The sequence below is a fragment of the Schistocerca gregaria genome, chromosome 4, assembly GCF_023897955.1.
Source record: "Schistocerca gregaria isolate iqSchGreg1 chromosome 4, iqSchGreg1.2, whole genome shotgun sequence".
In the NCBI taxonomy this organism is placed as follows: Eukaryota; Metazoa; Arthropoda; class Insecta; order Orthoptera; family Acrididae; genus Schistocerca; species Schistocerca gregaria.
The window spans coordinates 768957897-768983303 of record NC_064923.1 but is presented as its reverse complement, the minus strand read 5'-3'; the positions used below and the strand labels follow the sequence as shown (position 1 = coordinate 768983303).

The window sequence follows — 25407 nt, the reverse complement described above, 5'->3', positions numbered from 1 at the left end:
GTAGTGTGTAAGCTTAGGAACTGATGACCTTGGCAGTTAAGTCCCATACGATTTCACACACATTTGAACATTTTTTTGTGCGAGCAATATAAACAACGTGTTCGGGGGACAATAATGTTTTTGGTAAACATTCCCCGTCTCTTGCTCTGTCTGTTTCGCTTCTAGTCAATGATGACGGCCAACCAATAGCAGTAGGAGCAATTTTAACCAATAACCTTTTCCAGAGTAAGTGTTGAATAGTGCTTTTCTGTCCAATGACGATGGGTAACCAATAGCACCCACAAGAGTTCAGTACCTTCTGCATCACAGCGGGAATATTAGTCCATGACGACGGCCCACCAATGGTAGCCACAAAAATTTTACCCAATACTCCTACTTCTGCAAATACGGGAAAACTGTCTATAAGAGAATGCGACAATAGTCCCTGATACTTCTCCCCCCCCCCCCTTCCATCAACTTTTTTCGCCACCTACCCTCTCTCCCCCGAGTCCTTTTGCATTTCCCTCCTCTGCCTTTTCCCATTCCCTCTCGCGTCTGCCCTGCGCCCCCTCCCCCCTAATAAGAATCGTCTCCCTTCTTTGGTTCCCCCCCCCCCCTTCGTTTTTCCTCTCCTCCCTCCTTGTTTTCCCCCTCATCTGTCCAGGTCCCCCCCCCCCCCCCATCAGCCCTAGGCTGTGGTGTGTCATCTTTGTGCCGACATTTTAGTGCAGTTTTTACAGTGAGTGCTCGGTGTTGTGTGTCTTTTCCAAAGAGTTGCGAACGGCCATCATACTGTCGCTGGGTGCGATTTTATATCTCTTGCGAACAAAAACCAGACTGTCGCGCCATGTTTTTCAATTGTCTGTCTACTATGTTACCTGTCTGCATCCTGTGTATTTTTATTCGCTTTGCCAACCCTTTGCTTTATGTTTTAACTTTGCCCAATTTTCCGTCGTTTTACAATTTAAGTCCCCGTATTATTGCCTGCTTTTATTGTGTCTTAGCTTCTTCCTACATTTTAAAAAGGCTGTAGGCTGAAGAGCAGCGTAATAAGCTGCTGCCAATAAAGGAAAGAAAGAAGTCCCTGATAGTGTTCTAGCAATAGTGGGCACTGAAGCATCCTGAAGAAGATCCCAGCAGAGGGGTCGAAACGTCGATCGTTTTGGAAGGAAATATGACGCGGCGTAACAACCGAGAAGATTTTGACCTTTTTCATCGTTCGTCTAGGTGGTGTGGTTGCTGCAGAGAGTGGTCACTGTTGTAAAGCTGTCGTAATGCTGCTACGTCGCGACAATGTGTATACTGTTGTTTCAACTGCGACGCGTTGAACGCCGCGACTGCGGAGCAGTGAGGGGCGGAGGGGGGGAGGGGCGCCGCTGGTGCTGCGTGGTGGAGGAGCGGGGTGGCTCTGTGCGGGCCGTGGCGGTGGGGGCGCAGCGGCCGGCCACAGTGCCTCTCTGGCCACAGTGCCTCTCTGGCCGTCCCCGCGACCACACGCACGCAGCCGCAGCCCGACTCGCAGGTAGGGCGGCAACTCGAGAAGCGCGCTCGCCACCACCCGCGTGTCTGCAGCTCTGCGGGCGGCTGGCAGTTCACGGTGTGGGCTCGATGTCGTACTGTCCGCACTTCACTACGGCTCCATTTCGCTGTCCCTGCTGTGCACGGGTGTTGTCGAAAGGTTCCGAGTCTGGCAATGCAGATGTTTACTGTAACCAGTCATTGTTCACGTGGACTCGTTTGCGCACAGGATTAGCCGAGCAGTCTGAGGCGCTACAGTCATGGACTATGCGGCTGGTCCCGGCGGAGGTTCGAGTCCTCCCTCGGGCATGGGTATGTGTGTTTGTCCTTAGCGTAATTTAGGTTAAGTAGTGTGTAAGTTTAGGGACTGATGACCTTAGCAGTTAAGTCCCATACGATTTCACACACATTTCAACATGTTTCGTGGACTCGTTTCACGTCGACGTCAATTCCTGTTTTTTTCCCTTCATTGAGTTTCGATTCCCCCCGAAGGGGGCAGGCTGGCAACAGCTTAGTACGCCACTCTTCAGCCTACAGAATTTTGAAAACATAAGAAGAAGATAATAAACAATAAAAACAGGCGATAAAAACGGTTACTTAAATTGTAAGATGGCGGAAAATTGACGAAGTTAAAACAGAAAACAAAGGGTTGACGATGCTAACAAAATACACAGGAGACAGAGAGGTAAAATAGAATCAATTCCTTTAACACCGGTTTATGATTATGTGAGCGGAATTTCTCGTCCTCGTCGTTTACACGAGTTTGAAATCGATAGTCTTTAACCCTAGATCACTACGCGGGGAAAATCTTACATTGCTACTAAACCATCGTAAAGAAGACATGCGGAGAAAAACGGCTAACCTCCAAATTGGTCCCACCCCTATTTAGGGGTGAGGACAATGTCAGTTACGATGGTTCCCGTACACAGCAACAGATGGTGACACTTATCTCTAAGTTTTTACATTTGAGGGTTAACCCGTCTTTCCGCGCGTGTCTTCAACTGTACTACTCCAAACTTATTCAAAGGAAGTCGTAATTCGTACGGAATGAAACACACACAACGTGCTCTAATGTTCTACAATACTTGTTATTTGTTTCACGACGCGATTATCGGCTCTTACGCCATCATCATAAAGACATATGTGGCGCAGTGAAATGTTGTTGGATCAAACATTTGGAAACAAGTGTATCTACAGAGTATCTCCATTTCCAGAGATGAAAAATATTAATGTTAGAATCAGGAAAACAAAAGGGATTGTTTCGAAGTAAACGCGATGTGAGGTGTTTGTGTGAATTCCTAAGAGATCAAACTGCTGAGGTCATCGGTCCCTAGACTTACACACTACTTAAACTAACTTATGCTAAGAACAACACTCACACACTCACGCCCGAGGGAGGACTCAAACCTCCGGCGGGAGCGGCCGTGCAGTCCGTGACATGGCGCCTCAAACCGCTCAGCCACTCCGCAAGGCTGCGATGTAAGACTATTTAACTAAGATAAAACAATTTGTAGGTTGTGCATTAGTTTATTAGAGTTTTTACATCTCCAGTGGTATCTTAAATACCAAATTAAGTGCTAATTTATACCCTACTGCACGGCTTCCCAACAAAATTTTCTCGACGGCCCCCTCACTGAGCATGATTGGTATCTTGTCGTATCACACTATCAAGTACCAAAAAAGCCAAATTAAGAGTCTTTTTATACGTTTTCTATTTTTGGTACTTAGAAAAAAACATTGACATATTCGTTATTGAAAAAATATTGAGCGGCCAAAACAAAAAATCTGTTATCACACTAAATACATTTAATACATTTTTTATTCTAATATCATCTTGCGGACCCCTCTGGCATAGCTCGCGGACCCCTGGAGGTCCGTGGACCACCTGTTGCCGACCACTGCCCTAGTGCAATCGTAAACTTTACGAGGGTTTATTAGTCAAGGGTTATGTTACAATGCTTCATAATTGTGTGAAATTTGCTACAGGAGTTAGGTTGAAACCGGGAAAGACTCGGTCTGTTTCTAGAAAGTATGTTTCTAGTTATACATTCATGGAGCATCATTGTGGCCAAGAAACTCAAAACAAATAAATATCGTAAACCGAATTGTTGTCCTACTGAAGATACTACGAGATCTTCGCGGAAATCTAAAAAACTATTCGAAGATCGTAGTCACTCTAGTTAAATTCTATGTTATCCAGTTCTACGATGTGTATTTTTAGTTCATGATATGTGGAGTACCTTTCTGACTGAGAAACTAGTATGGACTTCGTAAACGAAATGTAAGGGAATTCTTGTACACCTGACGATAATACGACTTCTTCACGAAAATCTTCGTGGATGAGTAACAAAAGCCGTAACCGTTTGAAGATCGTGATCATTGAACTAACTCTTGTCTGGGTAGTGTCACAGTGTTGTCTGAGATGATTATCATGCCGGATAGAGGAAATGGATGGAGGACGTTTAGAGCGCAGATGAAGTAGGTGTGAGAGCGTGACAAAAATGCTCAGTCTCCAGGGGAATGTGCTGCTAGCGAGACGTGTTTCTCGTAGTTTTGAATTCCAAGAATGTGAGAGACAATACAAAAAAACACGTTTCTCATTATGCGCACATGTGTGGAACGTTTTTTCTTGACCTTCACATTAAAACTTGGAAAATCTGCTGTTTCACGAAGTCTTGTCCGCAGTCTTTCGTTCTTCCTATCGCAAGCAAATAAAATACTAGCAGACAGAAATATAACTACTTCACCATGTTGAGTTCACACTAAGTTGGGTATCGGAGCACAAACGTAGATGCAAATATATATTGTAAAAAAACCTAATGACTTCTAGCTTCTATTTATGTACTAGATGCATGATTCTCATATTCACCTGGAGAGCTAATTGTCTACACATAATTGGTGAGGTACATTCCAGCTATGGGCATCAAATATTAAGTTTCAGAAAGTCACTAGAAAGTAATTAATATTTGCTATTACGTTAAGTACTTGGACCGCTTTCTACTGGGGCTAAGACTGATGAAGAAGCCAGTATCTTTCTGTCGGGATACACTACAACTTCAACAATTCCAACGATAAGCGTAAGAAAACCTATTAACAATTTATACTGGGAGGAAGAAGAGATTACTGTTTAACGCCCGTCGACAACGAGGTCATTGTAATTGGGTCACAAGCTCGGATTAGGGATCCACGGGGAAGGGAAGCAGCCATGCCCTTTCGAAGTAACCACCCCGGCATTTGCCATAAGCTGTTTAGGGAGATCACGGAAAACCTAAATCAGGATGGCCGGACGCGGGTTTGAACCGTCGGCCTCCTGAATGGCGAGTGCAGTGTGCTAACCACAGCGCTACCCAACTCGCTAACAGTTTAAACTGATTGTCAGAAATGTACACATTGTCAAATACTTTGATCCCTTTCTGTTAGGCATCCCAAACGGATTTCCCTACATAATTTTCCGCCTGAAAATAGTTCCTAAAACTTAGAACATGGTACATCTAACATCAGTATAATTCCATGCCGAGTGACATGTTGTCAGGCTGACCAATGTCTGTAAAACGGTGGAATAACACCACACGTGCTCAGTTCGACGTTATTACTCTCAGGAAGGTCTTAATGACTTCCTCTGTGCTAACGTATATAATAAAGTGTACGTGAACAACTTCGAAACCGTGTTATTCAAACGCACGAAGCATTACCTAAAGATTCCGCGGAACATTCGGAAATTAAGATGAAAAACAATTAATTGTAATCAGATACGTAAAAGGAAGAGATGTTATTTGTTTACTGCTCCTAATGATGCATTAGAAACGAAAATATAGCCAGGTAGGTACGTCCGATAAGCAGGAATTACGCGAAAGGTTCGCAAGGCATTCTCGAAAGCTCACGTTTGGTTAAGGTTTCGCGTAGCTCGCATTGTTGAAGACCGCCTTGAGGAAGAGCTGGTGTTCACGGCTCGAACCACTGCGTGTCTGTCAGTGTAGAAATGAACGAAAGTGAGACACCTGGTGAAAGTGGAGGTCGACGTGTGGGCTGCTTCCCCGGAAGGCCGAAAATAGCTTCTCGTTTCTGAGGGTCCCGCAGTAATCGGAGACCTCACCGTTAACGGCGCTCCGGCTGCATCCCTACACTGTGCAGCATTCTTTCCGGACCCGGTTTCGGAGCTTCACTGACGTCGTGACGGAGGAGGCGGGCGCGCCGGGCAGAATCCGCGCGGCCTTTCCGGTGGTCGGATCGATTCTGTGCGCTGCATCACGGTGACATCAGTCTAAATAAGGGTGGCCAGCCGCGGGTTAACTTTAGAGATCAGGGCAGATGTAGGGCAAAATTGCGAAAAACATTGAATTTTTGTTGTTGCGTAACTTATTAGATCGATTCTTTAAGAATAATATTGCAAAGTTTCATAATCGAATTCTGGCTGGAAATATGTTTTAAAAAGGTTCGTTTGGGCGACTGCGCCTGTTGCGCTCCATCTTTTTATGCTGTGATCCACAACTTCTCAACGATAGAAATTTTTTGTGCGTTAAATTTTCGTTCACACAATCGAAACGAACTGTAGATGACTCTAGAAGGCTGTGAGAAAGATTATCTTTGATTGTTCCTTAATTTTCAACAGTTTTTTTAATAGTACGTGTTACAAATTTATTTCAGTTTTTAATTTTGCTGTATCGACCTGTTTTGATCGAAATGGGTCGCAACACTGGACACATATTCTAAAAAGAGACGAAATGTCGAATTTCACGTGTGGGCAATAATCTTTAACAAACTTCCCACAGACGATATTCGTTAACATTCCCTTTGAGACCTGTCGTGGTGCAAATATCTTCAAGCAGAAATCGGTGGAAAGCCATATACCGACAAACATGGTTTGCCACTTGCTTTTTTAGACGCTATAAAACCAACTTTCCCGGTACATAGCCGTTCCCGAACTGCTGAAAAAATTTGTACATGGAAAAACACAGAATACAAATGAAAGCTACATTCACACAAATATGAGTCCGCCCCGGTAGCTGAGTGGTCAGCGCGACAGACTGTCAATCCACAGGGTACGTGTTCGATTCCCGGCTGGGTCGGGGATTTTCTCCACTCAGGGTGTGGGTGTTCTGTTGTTATCATCATCATCATTTCATCCCCATCGACGCGCAAGTCGCCGAAGTGGCGTCAAATCGAAAGACTTGCACCAGGCGAACGGTCTACCCGACGGGAGGCCCCTAGTCACACGACATTTCGTTTTACCTCATATGGATACGTTGTCCAAAACCAGTATTAGCGTCCTCAATTGTTGTGAAGATAACAGGATGTGAGGCCTGTCTGGTGTTCAGTAGCGGAAATGTGGGTAGGATTAAGTGTCTCCACACAGTATCCTTCCAGATAAGTGCATACATACTGAAGATACGCGGAAGTATCGAAGAAGCGCGACTGGACAAAGCCCTGGCGGCGGAAGAAAACATCCAAAAGTTGGCTAGGCAAAGGAGATAGAGAAAGAGATTAGTCCAGGAAGGCGACAAAGAGAATAGAAATTATGATATGGACACAGTTAGTCACTAGAAGTATATCAATACTGTCAAAAATTGAAGTAAAATTTTTAGATCCAAATTGCCGTAAATTTTTAGTTGTAAAGTACCTTTTCCCAGGAAATGTAAAAGCTAGCATCCTGAAATTCGGCATAGTTCTGAAGAATTGGTTACTGAATAATCTTTTGCAGTTCTTTTCCGTTTTCTTTCCTCTGAGAAAAGTTCTTTAAAATTTGAAAAACAGAGCAGTCCTGCGTAACAGAAAACTGATTTAATTTCAAAGCAACTATGACCTTAAACAAAAATCTCTTCCACATGTTTTATTAGCCTCTTATGTACATGTAAACTGTGAAATTCCAGTTTTACTGCTTGCTTAATTTACGAGAAAAGGTACGTTATAGAAAGAATGGAAATTAAAAATTCAAATCCTTATAAAATGTGTGTCGATGCGCATTTTCAAACAAAAACTGCATAGAATATCAGGCATTACGTTGTACATAATAGTCTCACGTTCTACTGTTTTAGTTGTAATATTTTTTGGATATATATGTGTTTAAGGACATGAATGCATTTTTCCCTACGTCTGTCCTTGAATTTGTCATTGCTCGTATACCAGTAATCAGTGTCCTGTAGCAATCCAAGTACTTTGAAAAGATTGTCAGATCCGACAATCAGACTAGAAAAACAGATGCCGCAAACAGCCAGTACACAGTCTCTGACTAGTTTCTGGTAACTCTCGCCTGTAGTCTCATTCATAACCGAATCATGAATAACCCTCGGCAGTCAAAAAGGGCGAGCACACATGCACAAACACACCACACTTCAAGATTCCTCTGGAACAAGCAGTCTTGTATTAGACCTCGTCAATGCCTCCTCGTTCGTTAAACAACACCTCCCGCTAGCTAAGGGCCCCAAGCTCAGTTAACCTTCTTCCAAACGGGTACGTGCACGCTTTCTGATGGAAACGATCCAGACGCCGATTATTGGACGTAAATATGGGGTGTATCCAACTTTCACCTGTGTAAGAGGTTGAACTCTGCTGGAGAAACTTTCAGTGCGGTGTCTGTGTGTCAGTGGAGAGGTGACAGCCCATCGTTGCTCAGGAACCGAAACACGAGAAGGTTGTGATATGGGGTGCTGGAGTCCGGAAGCGAAGTCAGCGTTCTGACTCGCCTCGAACGTGTTCCGTTCGGGTCACGTCGGGACTCTGTGCAGGCCTGTCCTTTTCAGGAATGTTTTTGTCTACAAAGCAATGGCTCACAGCGGCAGCATGCCGCTAAGTCACCGTCTCCGAACTGTTCCCATACTGCAAGCAGCACAGAATTCTGTTAAGCCTGTTCACGTCATTATTCAATTAGTCTTTTCTTAAGCGCATTTAGAGACCACTCTGTTATTACGTAAAACATCGGCGTAATGTAACATCAGCTTCTCTACACTTCACTGTTATCAATACACATGACCGCACATTATATTCGGGAAGGACGGTGCTTATGTGAGCTTGAGTAGCACGGAACGCTTAGGTGTTGCAGTTTGTGAAAAACATAAAAATTCGATTAAATAAAAACAAAAACAAAAGTCGCTGCAGGCCAAATAGTCTACGCGAGAGAAGCAGCGGGCGCTAAGCTAGTACATGTTATAAAAATGGATGTACAGCTATCTGATCATGAGTATCCGGACACCTGGCTGAAAATGACTTGCAAGTTCGTGGTGTCCTCCATCGGTAATGCTGGAATGCAGTATGGTGTTGGCCTTGATGACATCTTCCACTCTCTCAGGCATACGTTCAATCAGGTGTTGGAAGGTTACTTGGGGAATGGCAGCCCATTCTTCTCGGGGTGCTGCGCTGAGGAGAGGTATCGATGTCGGTCGGTGAGGCCTGGCACGAAGTCGGCGTTCCAAAGCATCCCAAAGGTGTTCTGTAGGATTCAGGTCAGGACTCTGTGCAGGCCAGTCAATCACAGGGATGTTATTGTCGTGTAAGCACACCGCCACACGCCGTGCATTATGAACAGGAGGTTGGCCGTGTTGAAAGATGCAATCGCCATCCTCGAATTGCACTTCAACAGAGGGAAGCAAGAAGGTGCTTAAAACATAAATGTGGGCCTGTGATGTGATAGTGCCACGGGCAAAACAACAAGTGGTGCAAGCCGCCTCCATGATAAACATGAGCACACCATAACACAACAGCCTCCGAATTTTTCTGTTGGTATTACACACGCTGGCAGATGACGTTCACCGGACATTCGCCATACCCACACCATGACATCGGATCGCCACATTGTGTACCGTCATTCGTCACTCCATACAACGTTTTTCCACTGTTCAATAGTCCAATGTTTACGCTGCTTACACCAAGCGAGGTGTTGTTTGCCATTTACCGGCTTGATCTGTGGCTTATGAGAAGCCGCTCGACCATGAAATCCAAGTTTTCTCACCTCCCGCCTACCTGTCATAGTACTTGCAGTGGATGGTGATGCAGTTTGGAATTCCTGTGTGATGGTCTGGATAGATGTCTGCCTATTACACATTACGAACCTCTTCAACTGTCGGCGGTCTCTGTCAGCCAACAGACGAGGTCGGCCTGTACGCTTTTGTGCTGTACGTGTCACTTTATGTTTCCACTACACTATCACATAGGAAACAATGGACCTAGGGATGTTTAGGAGTGTGGAAATCTCGCGTACAGACGTATGAGGCAAGTGACAGCCCATCAGCTGACCACGTTCGAACTCCGTGAGTTCCGCGGAGCGCCCCATTTTGCTCCCTCACGATGTCTAATGGCTACTGATATCGTTGATGTGGAGTGCCTGGCACTAGGTGGCAGCACAATGCACCTAATATAAAAAAAGTATATTTTTGGGGGTGTCCGGATACTTTTGATCACGTAGTGTATATTTGTGTTTGAATGTGTGTACGTTCCACATCTCCTCCTAAACCACTGGAACGATTTCTACCACACTTTGTACACGTCTCCCTTACAATCAGACAACGATCTCCGGGAGTAAGAATCACCTACCTATCATATTTCAGGACATATGACTTCATAAACAAAGAGATGCGTGAAAAACTGCCGCATCATGCATTGTTGTTGTTGTTGTCTTCAGTCCTGAGACTGGTTTGATGCAGCTCTCCATGCTACTCTATCCTGTGCAAGCTTCTTCATCTCCCAGTACCTACTGCAACCTACATCCTTCTGAATTTGCTTAGTGTATTCGTCTCTTGGTCTCCCTCTACGATTTTTACCTTCCACGCTGCCCTCCAATGCTAAATTTGTAATCCCTTGATGCCTCAAAACATGTCCTACCAACCGATCTCTTCTTCTAGTCAAGTTGTGCCACAAACTTCTCTTCTCCCCAATCCTATTCAATACCTCCTCATTAGTTACGTGATCTATCCACATTATCTTCAGTATTCTTCTGTAGCACCACATTTCGAAAGCTTCTATTCTCTTCTTGTCCAAACTAGTTATCGTCCATGTTTCACTTCCATACATGGCTACACTCCAAACAAATACTTTCAGAAACGACTTCCTGATCCATAAATCTATATTCGATGTTAACAAATTTCTCTTCTTCAGAAACGCTTTCCTTGCCATTGCCAGTCTACATTTTATATCCCCTCTACTTCGACCATTATCATTTATTTTAGTTCCTAAATAGCAAAACTCCTTTACTACTTTGTTGTTGTTGTTGTTGTCTTCAGTCCTGAGACTGGTTTGATGCAGCTCTCCATGCTACTCTATCCTGTGCAAGCTGCTTCATCTCCCAGTACCTACTGCAACCTACATCCTTCTGAATCTGCTTAGTGTACTCATCTCTCGGTCTCCCTCTACGATTTTTACCCTCCACGCTGCCCTCCAATGCTAAATTTGTGATCCCTTGATGCCTCAAAACATGTCCTACCAACCGATCCCTTCTTCTAGTCAAGTTGTGCCACAAACTTCTCTTCTCCCCAATCCTATTCAATACCTCCTCATTAGTTACGTGATCTATCCACCTTATCTTCAGTATTCTTCTGTAGCACCACATTTCGAAAGCTTCTATTCTCTTCTTGTCCAAACTAGTTATCGTCCATGTTTCACTTCCATACATGGCTACACTCCAAACAAATACTTTCAGAAACGACTTCCTGATACATAAATCTATATTCGATGTTAACAAATTTCTCTTCTTCAGAAACGCTTTCCTTGCCATTGCCAGTCTACATTTTATATCCTCTCTACTTCGACCATCATCAGTTATTTTACTTCCTAAATAGCAAAACTCCTTTACTACTTTAAGTGTCTCATTTCCTAATCTAATTCCCTCAGCATCACCCGATTTAATTTGACTACATTCCATTATCCTCGTTTTGCTTTTGTTAATGTTCATCTTATATCCTCCTTTCAAGACACTGTCCATTCCGTTCAACTGCTTTTCCAAGTCCTTTGCCGTCTCTGACAGAATTACAATGTCATCGGCGAACCTCAAAGTTTTTACTTCTTCTCCATGAATTTTAATACCTACTCCCAATTTTTCTTTTGTTTCCTTTACTGCTTGCTCAATATACAGATTGAATAACATCGGGGAGAGGCTACAACCCTGTCTCACTCCTTTCCCAACCACTGCTTCCCTTTCATGCCCCTCGACTCTTATGACTGCCATCTGGTTTCTGTACAAATTGTAAATAGCCTTTCGCTCCCTGTATTTTACCCCTGCCACCTTTAGAATTTGAAAGAGAGTATTCCAGTCAACATTGCCAAAAGCTTTCTCTAAGTCTACAAATGCTAGAAACGTAGGTTTGCCTTTTCTTAATCTTTCTTCTAAGATAAGTCGTAAGGTCAGTTTTGCCTCACGTGTTCCAACATCTCTACGGAATCCAAACTGATCCTCCCCGAGGTCCGCATCTACCAGTTTTTCCGTTCGTCTGTAAAGAATTCGCGTTAGTATTTTGCAGCTGTGACTTATTAAACTGATAGTTCGGTAATTTTCACATCTGTCAGCAACTGCTTTCTTTGGGATTGGAATTATTATATTCTTCTTGAAGTCTGAGGGTATTTCGCCTGTCTCATACATCTTGCTCACAAGCTGGTAGAGTTTTGTCATGACTGGCTCTCCCAAGGCCGTCAGTAGTTCTAATGGAATGTTGTGTACTCCTGGGGCCTTGTTTCGACTCAGGTCTTTCAGTGCTCTGTCAAACTCTTCACGCAGTATCGTATCTCCCATTTCGTCTTCATCTACATCCTCTTCCATTTCCATAATATTGTCCTTGTATAAACCTTCTATATACTCCTTCCACCTTTCTGCCTTCCCTTCTTTGCTTAGAACTGGGTTGCCATTTGAGCTCTTGATGTTCATGCAAGTGGTTCTCTTCTCTGCAAAGGTCTCTTTAATTTTCCTGTAGGCAGTATCTATCTTACCCCTAGTGAGATAAGGCTCTACATCCTTGCATTTGTCCTCTAGCCATCCCTGCTTAGCCATTTTGCACTTCCTGTCGATCTCATTTTTGAGACGTTTGTATTCCTTTTTGCCTGCTTCATTTACTGCAGTTTTATATTTTCTCCTTTCATCAATTAAATTCAATATTGCTTCTGTTACCCAAGGATTTCTAGCAGCCCTCGTCTTTTTACCTACTTTATCCTCTGCTGCCTTCAGTACTTCATCCCTCAGAGCTACCCATTCTTCTTCTACTGTATTTCTTTCCCCTATTCCTGTCAATTCTTCCCTTATGCTCTCCCTGAAACTCTGTACAACCTTTGGTTCTTTCAGTTTATCTAGGTCCCATCTCCTTAAATTCCCACCTTTTTGCAGTTTCTTCTGTTTTAATCTACAGGTCATAACCAATAGATTGTGGTCAGAGTCCACATCTCCCCCTGGAAATGTCTTACAACTTAAAACCTTTTTCCTAAATCTCTGCCTTCCCATTGTATAATCTATCTGATACCTTTTAGTATTTCCAGGGGTCTTCCATGTATACAGCCTTCTTTCATGATTCTTAAACCAAGTGTTAGCTATGATTAAGTTGTGCTCTGTGCAAAATTCTACTAAGCGGCTTCCTCTTCCATTTCTTAGCCCCAATCCATATTCACCAACTATGTTTTCTTCTCTCCCTTTTCCTACACTCGAATTCCAGTCACCCATGACTATTAAATTTTCGTCTCCCTTCACTATCTGAATAATTTCTTTTATTTCATCATACATTTCTTCAATTTCTTCGTCATCTGCAGAGCTAGTTGGCATATAAACTTGTACTACTGTAGTAGGCGTGGGCTTTGTATCTATGTTGGCCACAATAATGCGTTCACTATGCTGTTTGTAGTAGCTTACCCGCATTACTATTTTCCTATTCATTATTAAACCTACTCCTGCATTACCCCTATTTGATTTTGTGTTTATAACCCTGTAGTCACCTGACCAGAAGTCTTGTTCCTCCTGCCACCGAACTTCACTAATTCCCACTATATCTAACTTTAACCTATCCATTTCCCTTTTTAAATTTTCTAACCTACCTGCCCGATTAAGGGATCTGACATTCCACGCTCCGATCCGTAGAACGCCAGTTTTCTTTCTCCTGATAACGACATCCTCTTGAGTAGTCCCCGCCCGGAGATCCGAATGGGGGACTATTTTACCTCCGGAACACTATTTCTGGCTGATTCTGCAAGTTCTTCGGGGCAATTAGACCATCGAAAATGGAAAGCTGATAACAGCGGTATTTATATTGTGTTGGAATTAATACGGAAATCCAACAAAACCTACTGTGGGTAAAGGGCAATCAGACATAACGAAGTAGCAGTTGCTCTTGTAAAAGAGAGCATCGAAGAAGGGGGACCCGCAATTTACACAGCTTTCGCACTCCGAATTTCTTCCAGTTAAAAAAAATGGGTGGGATGTTCCAAATACGCTTCACAACAAAATAAACTGTGGGAATATCTCGCGAAAATGAACTCTCCTTTTGCCAACAAATGTTGAAACATTAATGAGTGAGAACAACCTCAAAATTAACAGTTTAATTGTACGTTGTCTACAAGAAGCAGATTAAAACTCTGATGTACCAAATAAAATGTCTGGCAAAAATCGGACAGTGGAAAATCCACGATCGAATGTAACAATAGTATGAAAAGGAAAGTTGGTATTCACCACATGGCGGGGATGCTGAGCCGCAGATGAACGCAACAAAAACGCTGTCACAAATAAGCTTTCAATCTGGCAGCAGTCATGTGTGTGTGCGTGTGCGTGTGTGTGTGTGTGTGTGTGTGTGTATTGTCTATTCTGAAGGCCTTGCTGGCCGAAAGCTTATTTGAGACAGTCTTTTTGTTGTGCCTGTCTGTGTCATCCCCGCTATTTGGTGAATAGAAACTTTCCTTTCCATAATATTATTAAATAATGAGTTTGTAATTTTATACCTGTGTAAAATAAATGTGTGCTTAAAATTTAATTGTAGTCACCAACCTAAACAATTGCAAGAGTTGAATTGTTTGCTACAAAAAGCCAGTAAAGTTAATTAAAAGAGAAAAATGATATACGAAATACGATATACAGTTAAAACCGGTGTGAAATGAGCTTTAGAATTTACTAAAGTTTTGCTAGAACAATCTCCTATTGCTATTATCTCCGATTCAGTACTGACGCTGCCTCTCAGCTATTCATTTCCATGCGGTCTATTTGTAGTGTAGACTTCTGTCAACGATTTTTTTCTTTCTTAGACGGACCACGAATTTCTTCAAGAATGGGTATTCCATTCGGCAAGTGGAAAAATAAAAACTTAAGTGCCCCTTTGGATACTTTCGTAGTCGTAATACTGTACGAACAACTTTCGGTGAGATTTTTGGTATTATTTGTTTTACGGGCTGTAGGCAGTGGCCCAAGGCATATTTCTCTGTGTGTCGTCTTCCAATGCTGGGAACATCATCGGAGGCGGTAACGACTCTGAAAGGAGGTAAAGTCTCAAACAAGTTCAGCAACGCTCAGTTCACGAAGGCTGACTAAAATCGCGCACTTGCGCCAACCTGTGTTATGGAGCTTGTATTGAGGAAGATTTGGCGCTGTTCGCTTTACTTAGCACTAAGTTCCATAACCTGTCTACTTCAAGTGCTTCTTTTTCGTTAAAACTGTTTTCCTGATTTTTAATGTGCATGGCCTGACGTAGTAGCGATCAGATCCTGAGAAGGTCACAGTATAGGAGAAACAAATTTGGTTGATCCCTAGTGCCCGTTCATGATCTGCTACTGCCGATTTATCTGCGTTGCCCAAACGATAGTTGCTCTCGTGTTCCTCAAGACGGGTGTTAAAGCTTCTTTTTGTGTTTCCTATGTGCACTAGACGCTACGTGCAAGGGATTTTATATACTCCTGCTCTTGCAAGTTGTGGACATAATCCTTTGCAGTGTTAATATATTCGCACACCTTTCTTGTTGGTTTAAACCTGCGTCAACCCCGTGTCTTCTGATTACTCCGCTGACGCTATCTGTGAGGGGCAAACTTTGCCCTTAGTTGGTTTGCTTTCATTAGAACTTTTCTTGAGCTGAACAGCTTACTGAGTCGTTAATAGATTGAAGCAGGGTCGGATATAGAGAAACCTCAAGGAGGGGGTGCTAAGGATATCGTGAGCTACCTTTACTTTTACCGTAATAAAAAATAATCACGTCACATACAAAATTTAAGTAAGTTTTGTTTAATTACAATTGTCGCTCTCTTCCGTAAATGATGAATTGTATGCACCTATTCTTCCTGGCAAATTAGATAATTACATCGTCAATAGGACAATACTGTTACGAGTCTCATAATAATATTTTTGCTGAGAAATTACTATGAATCACTATTATTAATACTTCACAATCAACTGATCACTCTCACTCTTGACTAATCTGCACACTTGCATTTGCTACAACTAGGACTTTCTACTTATTCATTCCTCAATATTTCTGCTTCTGAATGTAAACTAGCTTCCTATTCGGCGAATAGTCCGTATTTATAACGCTACGTATCGAAGGATCTCTGTACAAGAAAACAGTAGAATATTCGCGACTTGTCTCGAACAAATGCCAGACACAATAACGTATCGATATCACTAGAATGACCGCCACTTTTCTCGTAGGTATGTGTTAATCATCTATGTGTCACACAGAAACATATAAAATGCAATGGAGCGGACGTTCGTGCTACATAGGAAAGTACAACTACTCGATAGCTCGATTCATTCGAGTCGACTGACGAAAGAAACGAACGAATTAGGGTACATTACGGCTGTGAATGCGTACCTTGTTCTCTGAGATATCTGTGTATAAATAATTTGCCTAGAGCAAGTGTTGTGTAAAAAACTGTAGAGGAAGACAGAGATTGGAATACATCTAGCAAATAAATAATGAGGATGTAGGCTGCAGGTGTTATTCTGAAATGAAAAGGTTGGCACAGGAGAGGAATTCCTGGCGGGAAGTCAGAAGACGACTAAAAAAAAAAAAAAGAAGAAAGGTCGTGTTTATGCGAGCCTGTTTGAAAACACGCGTATATTTGTCAAGAGCTTCTAGTGTGAGTTGTATCACTTTTGCTGGAAACTTCACTTTGATTATGGCCTAGTCACTTCATCTACGTCGACTGCAAATTAAACTCACATCATTTTACACGTCGACGTTTCACTGTGACGCAAGAGGCAACACAGGTGTGATCACAAGACGTTATCAAAATACGATATCAAGTATTAGTCTCAGAGCATATGATGTAACAAAAAATTATGATCTGCACCAATTATTTGCTACAGTGAGTTTCAGAGTTTTGGCTTCTGCCGAATACACTTATCACTGGGACAGTAATGTACGCTTCTTTGACAGAAAATTTTGTGGAAGCTCGCTGGTTCACGAGCTGTTCATGTACAACCGACGACACCGAATGACGAAAAAGTAAAGCAGCGGACGTTTCAGGGGAATGAAAATGTGCTCGTAGGAGTCACTGTTTAGAATTTTCGTAAATCGATAGACAAATGCTGTCATTCGGTCGATACTTATCTCCGAAGGTGATGCTTACGTTGTCTCTTAATGTTCGGTTCTTCATGAAACAGTCCTTTTGCTACTGTTTTGTTTTGTATCAGAAATACACATATTTCTCGTTCACCACATCTTAACTACATCATCATCATCATCATCATCAGTGTTGTGCCCTGGGGCAGTCTTCACGTGTTGCTCTCCACGCAGTCCTGTCATTTGCTACCTTCTTCGTTTTGTCATAAATCTTCCCTATCCTTATGCTATCCACCACTGGTATCTCATGCGTCCACCTCTTCTTTTTACATTCACCGTTTCTTCCATAGCACCCATCAGTAAACAATCTCTTCTTATCCAGTGTCCAAACAACCGCATTTGCTTTTCCTGATTACATTTAAAATTTGTCTCACTTCCCCCATTCTTCTCAAAACCTAACTATTCCTCTTAACTATAGTACGCAAATTGTCGAATACTTAACACCGGATGTTTGTGGAACATTCATCCGGTTGCACAAGGCTAAAGCTTTTACATGAATGAAGATGTAACGCACGGTAAACTTTAATTTACGCGTAGCACTACAAAGCCGTCATCAAAAGTATCATCCTGTTTCAGGACATGAATGGATGCAGGTGATCAGACAAGATGCTTACGTGTATGTCACCTGTCAGAGTCGTATCTAGACGTATCAGGGATCCCATGCCACTCGAACTGTACACGCCCCACATCGTTACAGAACCTCCACCAGCTTGGCCAGTCCCCTGCTGACATGCAGGATCCATGGATTCATGAGGTTTTCTCCATACCCGTTCACGTCCATCCGATCGATACAATTTGAAACGATAGTCGTTCGAACAGGCAACATGTTTGCTGTTATCAACAGTCCAATGTCGGTGTTGACGGGCCCTGGCGAGGCGTAAAACTTTGTGTCGCGCAATTATCGAGGGTAGACGAGTGGGCCTTTGGCTCCGAAAGCCCATGTCGATGATGTTTCGTTGAATGGTTCGCACGCTGTTGTTGATGGCCCAGCGTTCAAATCTGCAGCAATTTGCCGAAGGGCTGCACTTCTGTCAGGTTGAACGATTCTCTTCAGTCGTCGTTGGTCCCGTTCTTGCAGGATCTTTTTCTGCGGCAGCGATGTCGGAGATTTGATGCTGTACCAGATTGCTAATATTCACGGTACACTCGTGAAATTTTCGTACGGGAAAATCCTCACTTCATCGCTACCTCGGAGATTCTGTGTCCCATCTCACGTTTTTCTGCGGCAGCGATGTCGGAGATTTGATGCTGTACCAGATTGCTAATATTCACGGTACACTCGTGAAATTTTCGTACGGGAAAATCCTCACTTCATCGCTACCTCGGAGATTCTGTGTCCCATCTCACGTTCGCCTACTATAACACCACGTTCAGACTCGCTTAAATCTTGGTACCCTGCCGCTGTAGCAGCAGAAACCGATCTTACCACTCCGCCAGATATAGTTGTCTTATATAGGCGTTGCCGACAGCAGCGATGTTTACATATCTCTCTATTTGAATACGCAAGCGTTTATCACTTTCTTTGGCGCTTCAGTGTATGTGATTGATTTTCTCCCCGGATGCGTAACAGTAGCGACTAAGGGATTTCGAAAAGCAGCTGAGTGTCCATACAGTGACACTATTCTGTCATCATGCAACATAGATGTTACGTCATAAACCAGCATTTTCGAAGGTTGCCTTTATATTGCCCAACGTTAATGGAAGAGGATAAAGTGCGACATCGATTAAGAGGTGGGCTGAAACGAAATACTGAGACAAATCGGTTCTTGGACAACAAGTAATTCGTGTTATGTGTCTAGACTAGCACAAAAAGAGTTTTTTTCCCTGTTTCCTAAGATTTATTGAGCTGTATAAGTCTTGTTTCATAACATATCTTAAAGGTCTCCCGCCAGCAACAGCGTCGATGTACACTCCTGGAAATGGAAAAAAGAACACATTGACACCGGTTTGTCAGACTCACCATACTTGCTACGGACACTGCGAGAGGGCTGTACAAGCAATGATCACACGCACGGCACAGCGGACACACCAGGAACCGCAGTGTTGGCCGTCGAATGGCGCTAGGTGCGCAGCATTTGTGCACCGCCGCCGTTAGTGTCAGCCAGTTTGCCGTGGCATACGGAGCTCCATCGCAGTCTTTAACACTGGTAGCATGCCGAGACAGCGTGGACGTGAACCGTATGTGCAGTTGACGGACTTTGAGCGAGGGCGTATAGTGGGCATGCGGGAGGCCGGGTGGACGTACCGCCGAATTGCTCAACATGTGGGGCGTGAGGTCTTCACAGTACATCGATGTTGTCGCCAGTGGTCGGCGGAAGGTGCACGTGCCCGTCGACCTGGGACCGGACCGCAGCGACGCACGGATGCACGCCAAGACCGTAGGATCCTACGCAGTGCCGTAGGGGACCGCACCGCCACTTCGCAGCAAATTAGGGACACTGTTGCTCCTGGGGTATCGGCGAGGACCATTCGCAACCGTCTCTATGAAGCTGGGCTACGGTCCCGCACACCGTTAGGCCGTCTTCCGCTCACGCCCCAACATCGTGCAGCCCGCCTCCAGTGGTGTCGCGACAGGCGTGAATGGAGGGACGAATGGAGAGGTGTCGTCTTCAGCGATGAGAGTCGCTTCTGCCTTGGTGCCAATGATGGTCGTATGCGTGTTTGGCGCCGTGCAGGTGAGCGCCACAATCAGGACTGCATACGACCGAGGCACACAGGGCCAACACCGAGCATCACGGTGTGGGGAGCCATCTCCTACACTGGCCGTACACCTCTGGTGATCGTCGAGGGGACACTGAATAGTGCACGGTACATCCAAACCGTCATCGAACCTATCGTTCTACCATTCCTTGACCGGCAAGGGAATTTGCTGTTCCAACAGGACAATGCACGTCCGCATGTATCTCGTGCCACCCAACGTGCTCTAGAAGGTGTAAGTCAACTAACCTGGCCAGCAAGATCTCCGGATCTGTCCCCCATTGAGCATGTTTGGGACTGGATGAAGCGTCGTCTCACGCGGTCTGCACGTCCAGCACGAACGCTGGTCCAACTGAGGCGCCAGGTGGAAATGGCATGGCAAGCCGTTCCACACGACTACATCCAGCATCTCTACGATCGTCTCCATGGGAGAATAGCAGCCTGCATTGCAGCGAAAGGTGGATATACACTGCACTAGTGCCGACATTGTGCATGCTCTGTTGCCTGTGTCTATGTGCCTGTGGTTCTGTCAGTGTGATCATGTGATGTATCTGACCGCAGGAATGTGTCAATAAAGTGTCCCCTTCCTGGGACAATGAATTCACGGTGTTCTTATTACAATTTCCAGGAGTGTATAATAGAATTTTCTTGGTAGGACGCAGGAGCACGAAGGGAAGAAATTCGACATAATATTGTAGAGTTCGCAATGGCATTGATATAGGAAAACTACGAAAAGGTTAATGTGACGGGGACGCATTTTGAATCTGGCTCTTCTGAGTCGGGAGCATTACCTGTCACTGCGTCAGTCCACATCGGTCTTACACATTGTCATTTGTCATATATATATGTCTCTCTCTCTCTCTCTCTCTCTCTCTCTCTCTCTCTCTCTGTGCGTGTGTGTGTGTGTGTGTGTGTGTGTGGTCTGAAGCATAGTTGGATAACGTGTGCGCTGTTGCTCTACTACGTAACTCGGCATCGCGTAAATTTTGTGGATGCAGACGCCTCGCACATTCCGACTTCTCTGAAGCAACACGCGCAAGTGAGAAAGTGGCCATCGCCGGCCTCTCCGTTGACCTACTCAACAGACGATGGCGCAGAAGAGTCCGCTCCGTTGACGGCCCTCGTCGTGTTCTTAACCCGGCCCAGTTGGCAGCTGGCAAACAGCGCCGGAGAAAGCTTGCGTGACTAACGAGAACTGACATTCCTCTACATACGGCAACGGAAAAGCGTCTTTCAGGCCCGCTTTCCGTAGAAGCTAACGTACATGGTAGGCGAATCAAGCAGTTGAGTAGCAAGTATGTTAATCGCCACTTTCCCCCGTCACCGAACAACCTGGAGCACAACAATTTATGCGAGTGTTTCGTATCTACTACTGCACACCGGACTTCACTGAGAATTTTTTTTTTTGTATTATAATGCTATATGGTTCAACGAACATCAAAAGCGTCAATCTGGAACGACGTCGCACTTGACTGGACATTTCACCCTGCGGAAAGGACAAATAAATAAATTCTCTTTTGCATGCCAGTAAACGCAGGTGTCTCGAATAGTACATCCAAGTATGTGATTGCACTGAAGAGTAGTTTCGGTTCAACTACATACACTACTGGCTATTAAAATTGCTACACCACGAAGATGGCGTGCTACAGACGCGAAATTTAACCGACAGGAAGAAGATGCTGTGATATGCAAATGATTAGCTTTTCAGAGCTTCACACAAGATTGGCGCCGGTGGTGACATCCACAACGCGCTGACATGAGCAAAGTTTACAACCGATTTCAGATACACAAACAGCAGCTGACCGGCGTTGACTGGTGAAACGTTGTTGTGATGCCTCGTGTAAGGAGGAGAAATGGGAACCACCACATTTCCGACTTTGATAAAGGTCGGATTGTAGCCTATCGCGATTGCGGTTTATCCTATCGCGCCATTGCTGCTCGCGTTGGTCGAGATCCAATGACTTAGCAGAATATGGAATTGGTGGGTTCAGGAGGGTAATACGGAACGCCGTGCTGGTTCCCACCAGTCTTTATCACTAACACTCGAGATGACAGGCATCTTACCCGCATGGCTGTAACGGATCGAGCAGCCTCGTCTCGATCCATGACTCAACAGATGGGGACGTTTCTAAGATAACAACCATCTGCACGAGCAGTTCGACGACGTTCGCAGCAGTATGGACTATCAGTTGGGAGATCAGAGCTGCGGTTACCCATGAAGCTGCATCACAGACAGGAGCGCCTGCGATAGTGTACTCAGGGACGAGCCTGGGTGCACGAATGGCAAAACGTCATATTTTCGGATGAATCCAGGTTCTGTTGGCAACATCATGATGGTCGCATCCGTGTTTGGCGACATCGCGGTGAACGCACATTGGAAGCGTGTATTCGTCATCGCCATACTGGCGGCCCACCCGGCGTGATGGTATGGGGTGCCGTTGGTTACACGTCTCGGTCACCTCTTGTTCGGATTGACGGTACTTTGTGAACAGTGGACGTTACATTACGGATGTGTTACGACCTGTGGCTCTAGCCGGCATTCGATCCCTGCGAAACCCTACATTTCAGCAGGCTAATGCACGACCGAATGTTGCAGGATCGTGTACGGGCATTTTTTGATACAGAAAATGTTCGACTGCTCCCCTGGCCAGCACATTCTCCATATCTCTCACCAACTGAAAACGTCTGGTCAATGGTGGCCGAGCAACTGGCTCGTCACAATACGCCAGCCACTACTCTTCATGACCTGTGGCTGCGCCTGTACATGCCGTCCAAGCTCCGTTTGACTCAATGCCCAGGCGTATCAACGCCGTTATTTCGGCCAGAGCTGGTTGTTCTGGGTACTGATTTCTCAGGATCTATGCACCGAAATTGCGTGAAAATGTAATCACATGTCAGTTCTAGTATAATATATTTATGTATATCCAATGAATACCCGTTTATCATCTGCATTTCTTCTTGGTGTAGCTATTTTAATGGCCAGCAGTGCATAAATGAAACAAGCACCCCGTCTTGTCGCCTTTGTTTCTCGAGTTACCCTGCACTGGGCAGCTCGGACCAGCACCCCTCTGCACTTTGCAGCTCGGACCAGCACCCCTCTGCACTGGGCAACTTGGACCAGCAGCTCTCTGCACTAGGCAGCTCGGACCAGCACCCCTCTGCACTGGGCAGCTCGGACCAGCACCCCTCTGCACTGGGCAGCTCGGACCAGCAGCCCTCTGCACTGGGCAGCTCAGACCAGCAGCCGTCTGCACTGGGCAGCTCGGACCAGCACCTCTCTGCACTGGGCAGCTCAGACCAGCACCCCTCTGCACTGTGCAGCTTGGACCAGCACCTCTCTGCACTGTGCAGCTCGGACCAACACCCCTCTGCACTAAGCAGCTCGGACCAGCAGCCCTCTGCATTGGGCAGCTCAAACCAGCACCCCTCTGCACTGGGCAGCTCAGACCAGCAGCCCTCTGCACTGGGCAGCTTGGACCAGCAGCCCTCTTCACTGGGCAGCTCAGACCAGCAGCCCTCAGCACTGGGCATCTCGGACCAGCACCCCTCTGCACTGGGCAGCTCGGACCAGCACCCCTCTGCACTGGGCAGCTCGGACCAGCAGCCGTCTGCACTGGGCAGCTTGGACCAGCACCCTCTGCACTGGGCAGCTGAGACCAGCACCCCTCTGCACTAGGCACCTCGGACCAGCAGCCGTCTGCACTGGGCAGCTCGGACCAGCAGCCCTCTGCACTGAGCAGCTTGGACCAGCACCCCTCTGCACTGGGCACCTCGGACCAGCACCCCTCTGCACTGGGCAGCTCGGACCAGCAGCCCTCTAGACTGGGCAGCTCAGACCAGCAGCCCTTGCACTGGGCAGCTCAGACCAGCAGCCCTCTGCACTGGGCAGCTCGGACCAGCACCCCTCTTCATTGGGCATCTTGGACCAGCACCCCTCTCAACTGGCAGCTCAGACCAGCAGCCGTCTGCACTGGGCAGCTCAGACCAGCACCCCTCTTCACTGGGAAGCTCGGACCAGCACCCCTCTGCACTGGGCATCTCGGACCAGCACCCCTCTGCACTGGGCAGCTCGGACCAGCACCCCTCTGCACTGGGCAGCTCGGACCAGCACCCCTCTGCACTGGGCAGCTCAGACCAGCAGCCCTCTGCACTGGGCAACTCGGACCAGCAGCCCTCTGCACTGGGCAGCTCGGACCAGCACCCCTCTGCACTGTGGCGATACGCCGACTCGGCCTTCAAGGTCGTCTCACCAACAGTGAATACTTTGCAGACTCAGACTGCGCTGTCTCGGGGGCGGGCAGTCAAGCAGTTTGTTCCATGGTGTCTTTGTAAGCCTTCCCTGATTACAAGGTATTTCACTTTGGTTTCTGTGCCTGTCCCTGAGGATTCTCGAAAAGAAAAAGGCAAAGGTTCTAACGGAATGAAATTCTTTTTATCTTTCGTTATTACGAGAAAAGCATATATTCAAAAGTTTTTGAGACAGTTAATTCCAGAATGAAGACAAAGTGGAATAATCGTCACTGTAGAACACCTTGCTCACCAATCTTGAGCGAAGCATTTGAAGTACAAAAGAAAAGAAACCACTCTAAAAGTATATGTAAATCATATCCAGTTGAGTTGAACTGATACCTGTGCGAACTGTGATGATAAACAAGTTCATTTACCGACTCACAATGTCTGATATACAGGTATCGAAATGGACCAAAACCCTGCTGTCACAGAGAAACTTTCAAATGCAAATTCATCCAGCGAGTGCCGAACAACAGGCGCTGTCTCTCTCCGTTCCACAAGCATTTTAATTTCACTTTGTTATTTATTGATTTACATATAGATTTCTAGTTTCTACTCTCCATCGGAAAGTAAATACATGTTTTTACACTGTTTTAATCACAGGGAAAATTTAAATAAAATGATACGTTTCCTACTGTGGCATAAGTGTACTGAGAAGATAAAAAACAATCAAAAATTATTACTGTCTATTGAAGATTTCCTCACTCTTCAACGCAGAAGTACTTAGCGACGGAGCATTATCTGTGTTACTCAAAGAATTCAGGAATGGGATGCGAATGTGTGCACCAATCATTTCGCCGTTTACTAGAAGTTACATTTCATTAGTAATATTCCATGGAATCCACGCAGAGGATGCAGTGCAATATGGTGAAATGACTTAAAATTACGAAAGATTATTGTAATATGATGATAATATTGATCGTAAATTAATATGAAGTTAATTTTAAGGATCTTCGTAATGGTACTCCTCAAGCACGTGCGTTGGGGAATCTGTGGAAAGCCGAAGACAGTATAATCTAACAGGAATCTGAGTTCTCCTCCTCTCGGGTACTAGTCCAGTGTCTGAACGACTCCTTACCTCGCTTTCTCTACAACTGCAGGCGTTTCATATCGGCTGCTTCTCCCTGCTATGTTCCTTCCACAAGGGGCAACACTATCAAGGCACAAAGCTCCGTGTGAGCAGAAACGTTGGATACAAAATTCCTGCATCAAACATGCTAACCATTGGTTTTTGACATCGTAAAGAAAGTTTCAATACAGACTTCCAATCAACGAACTTCTTGTCAGCTAACATAAAACATGGGAATTAGACGAGATGCCTCTTCATTCATTGTTTATCTGTTTAGATGTGTTACCATACTTCGTTTTTCTGTATTTTCTATTCTGTTTTCATTCTCGTTCCATGATGCACTAGATTTTTACAGAG

The 25407-nt window shown here is 45.1% G+C and overlaps 2 protein-coding genes across 2 annotated transcripts in view; both read left to right on the top strand.

Moving 5' to 3' along the window:
- LOC126267917 (MAGE-like protein 2) overlaps positions 1–25407 on the top strand; it is a 103266-nt gene that overhangs the window by 27508 nt on the left and 50351 nt on the right. Inside the window, exons 2-3 of the mRNA XM_049973227.1 lie at positions 22659–23350; positions 23432–23946. Of these exons, the coding sequence (XP_049829184.1) occupies positions 22659–23350; positions 23432–23946 (1207 nt within the window). The remainder of the gene's footprint in view (positions 1–22658; positions 23351–23431; positions 23947–25407) is intronic.
- LOC126266652 (putative fatty acyl-CoA reductase CG5065) overlaps positions 1332–25407 on the top strand; it is a 394269-nt gene continuing 370193 nt past the window's right edge. The window contains exon 1 of the mRNA XM_049971045.1: positions 1332–1501. The gene's annotated coding sequence lies outside the window, so the exon portion shown is untranslated. The remainder of the gene's footprint in view (positions 1502–25407) is intronic.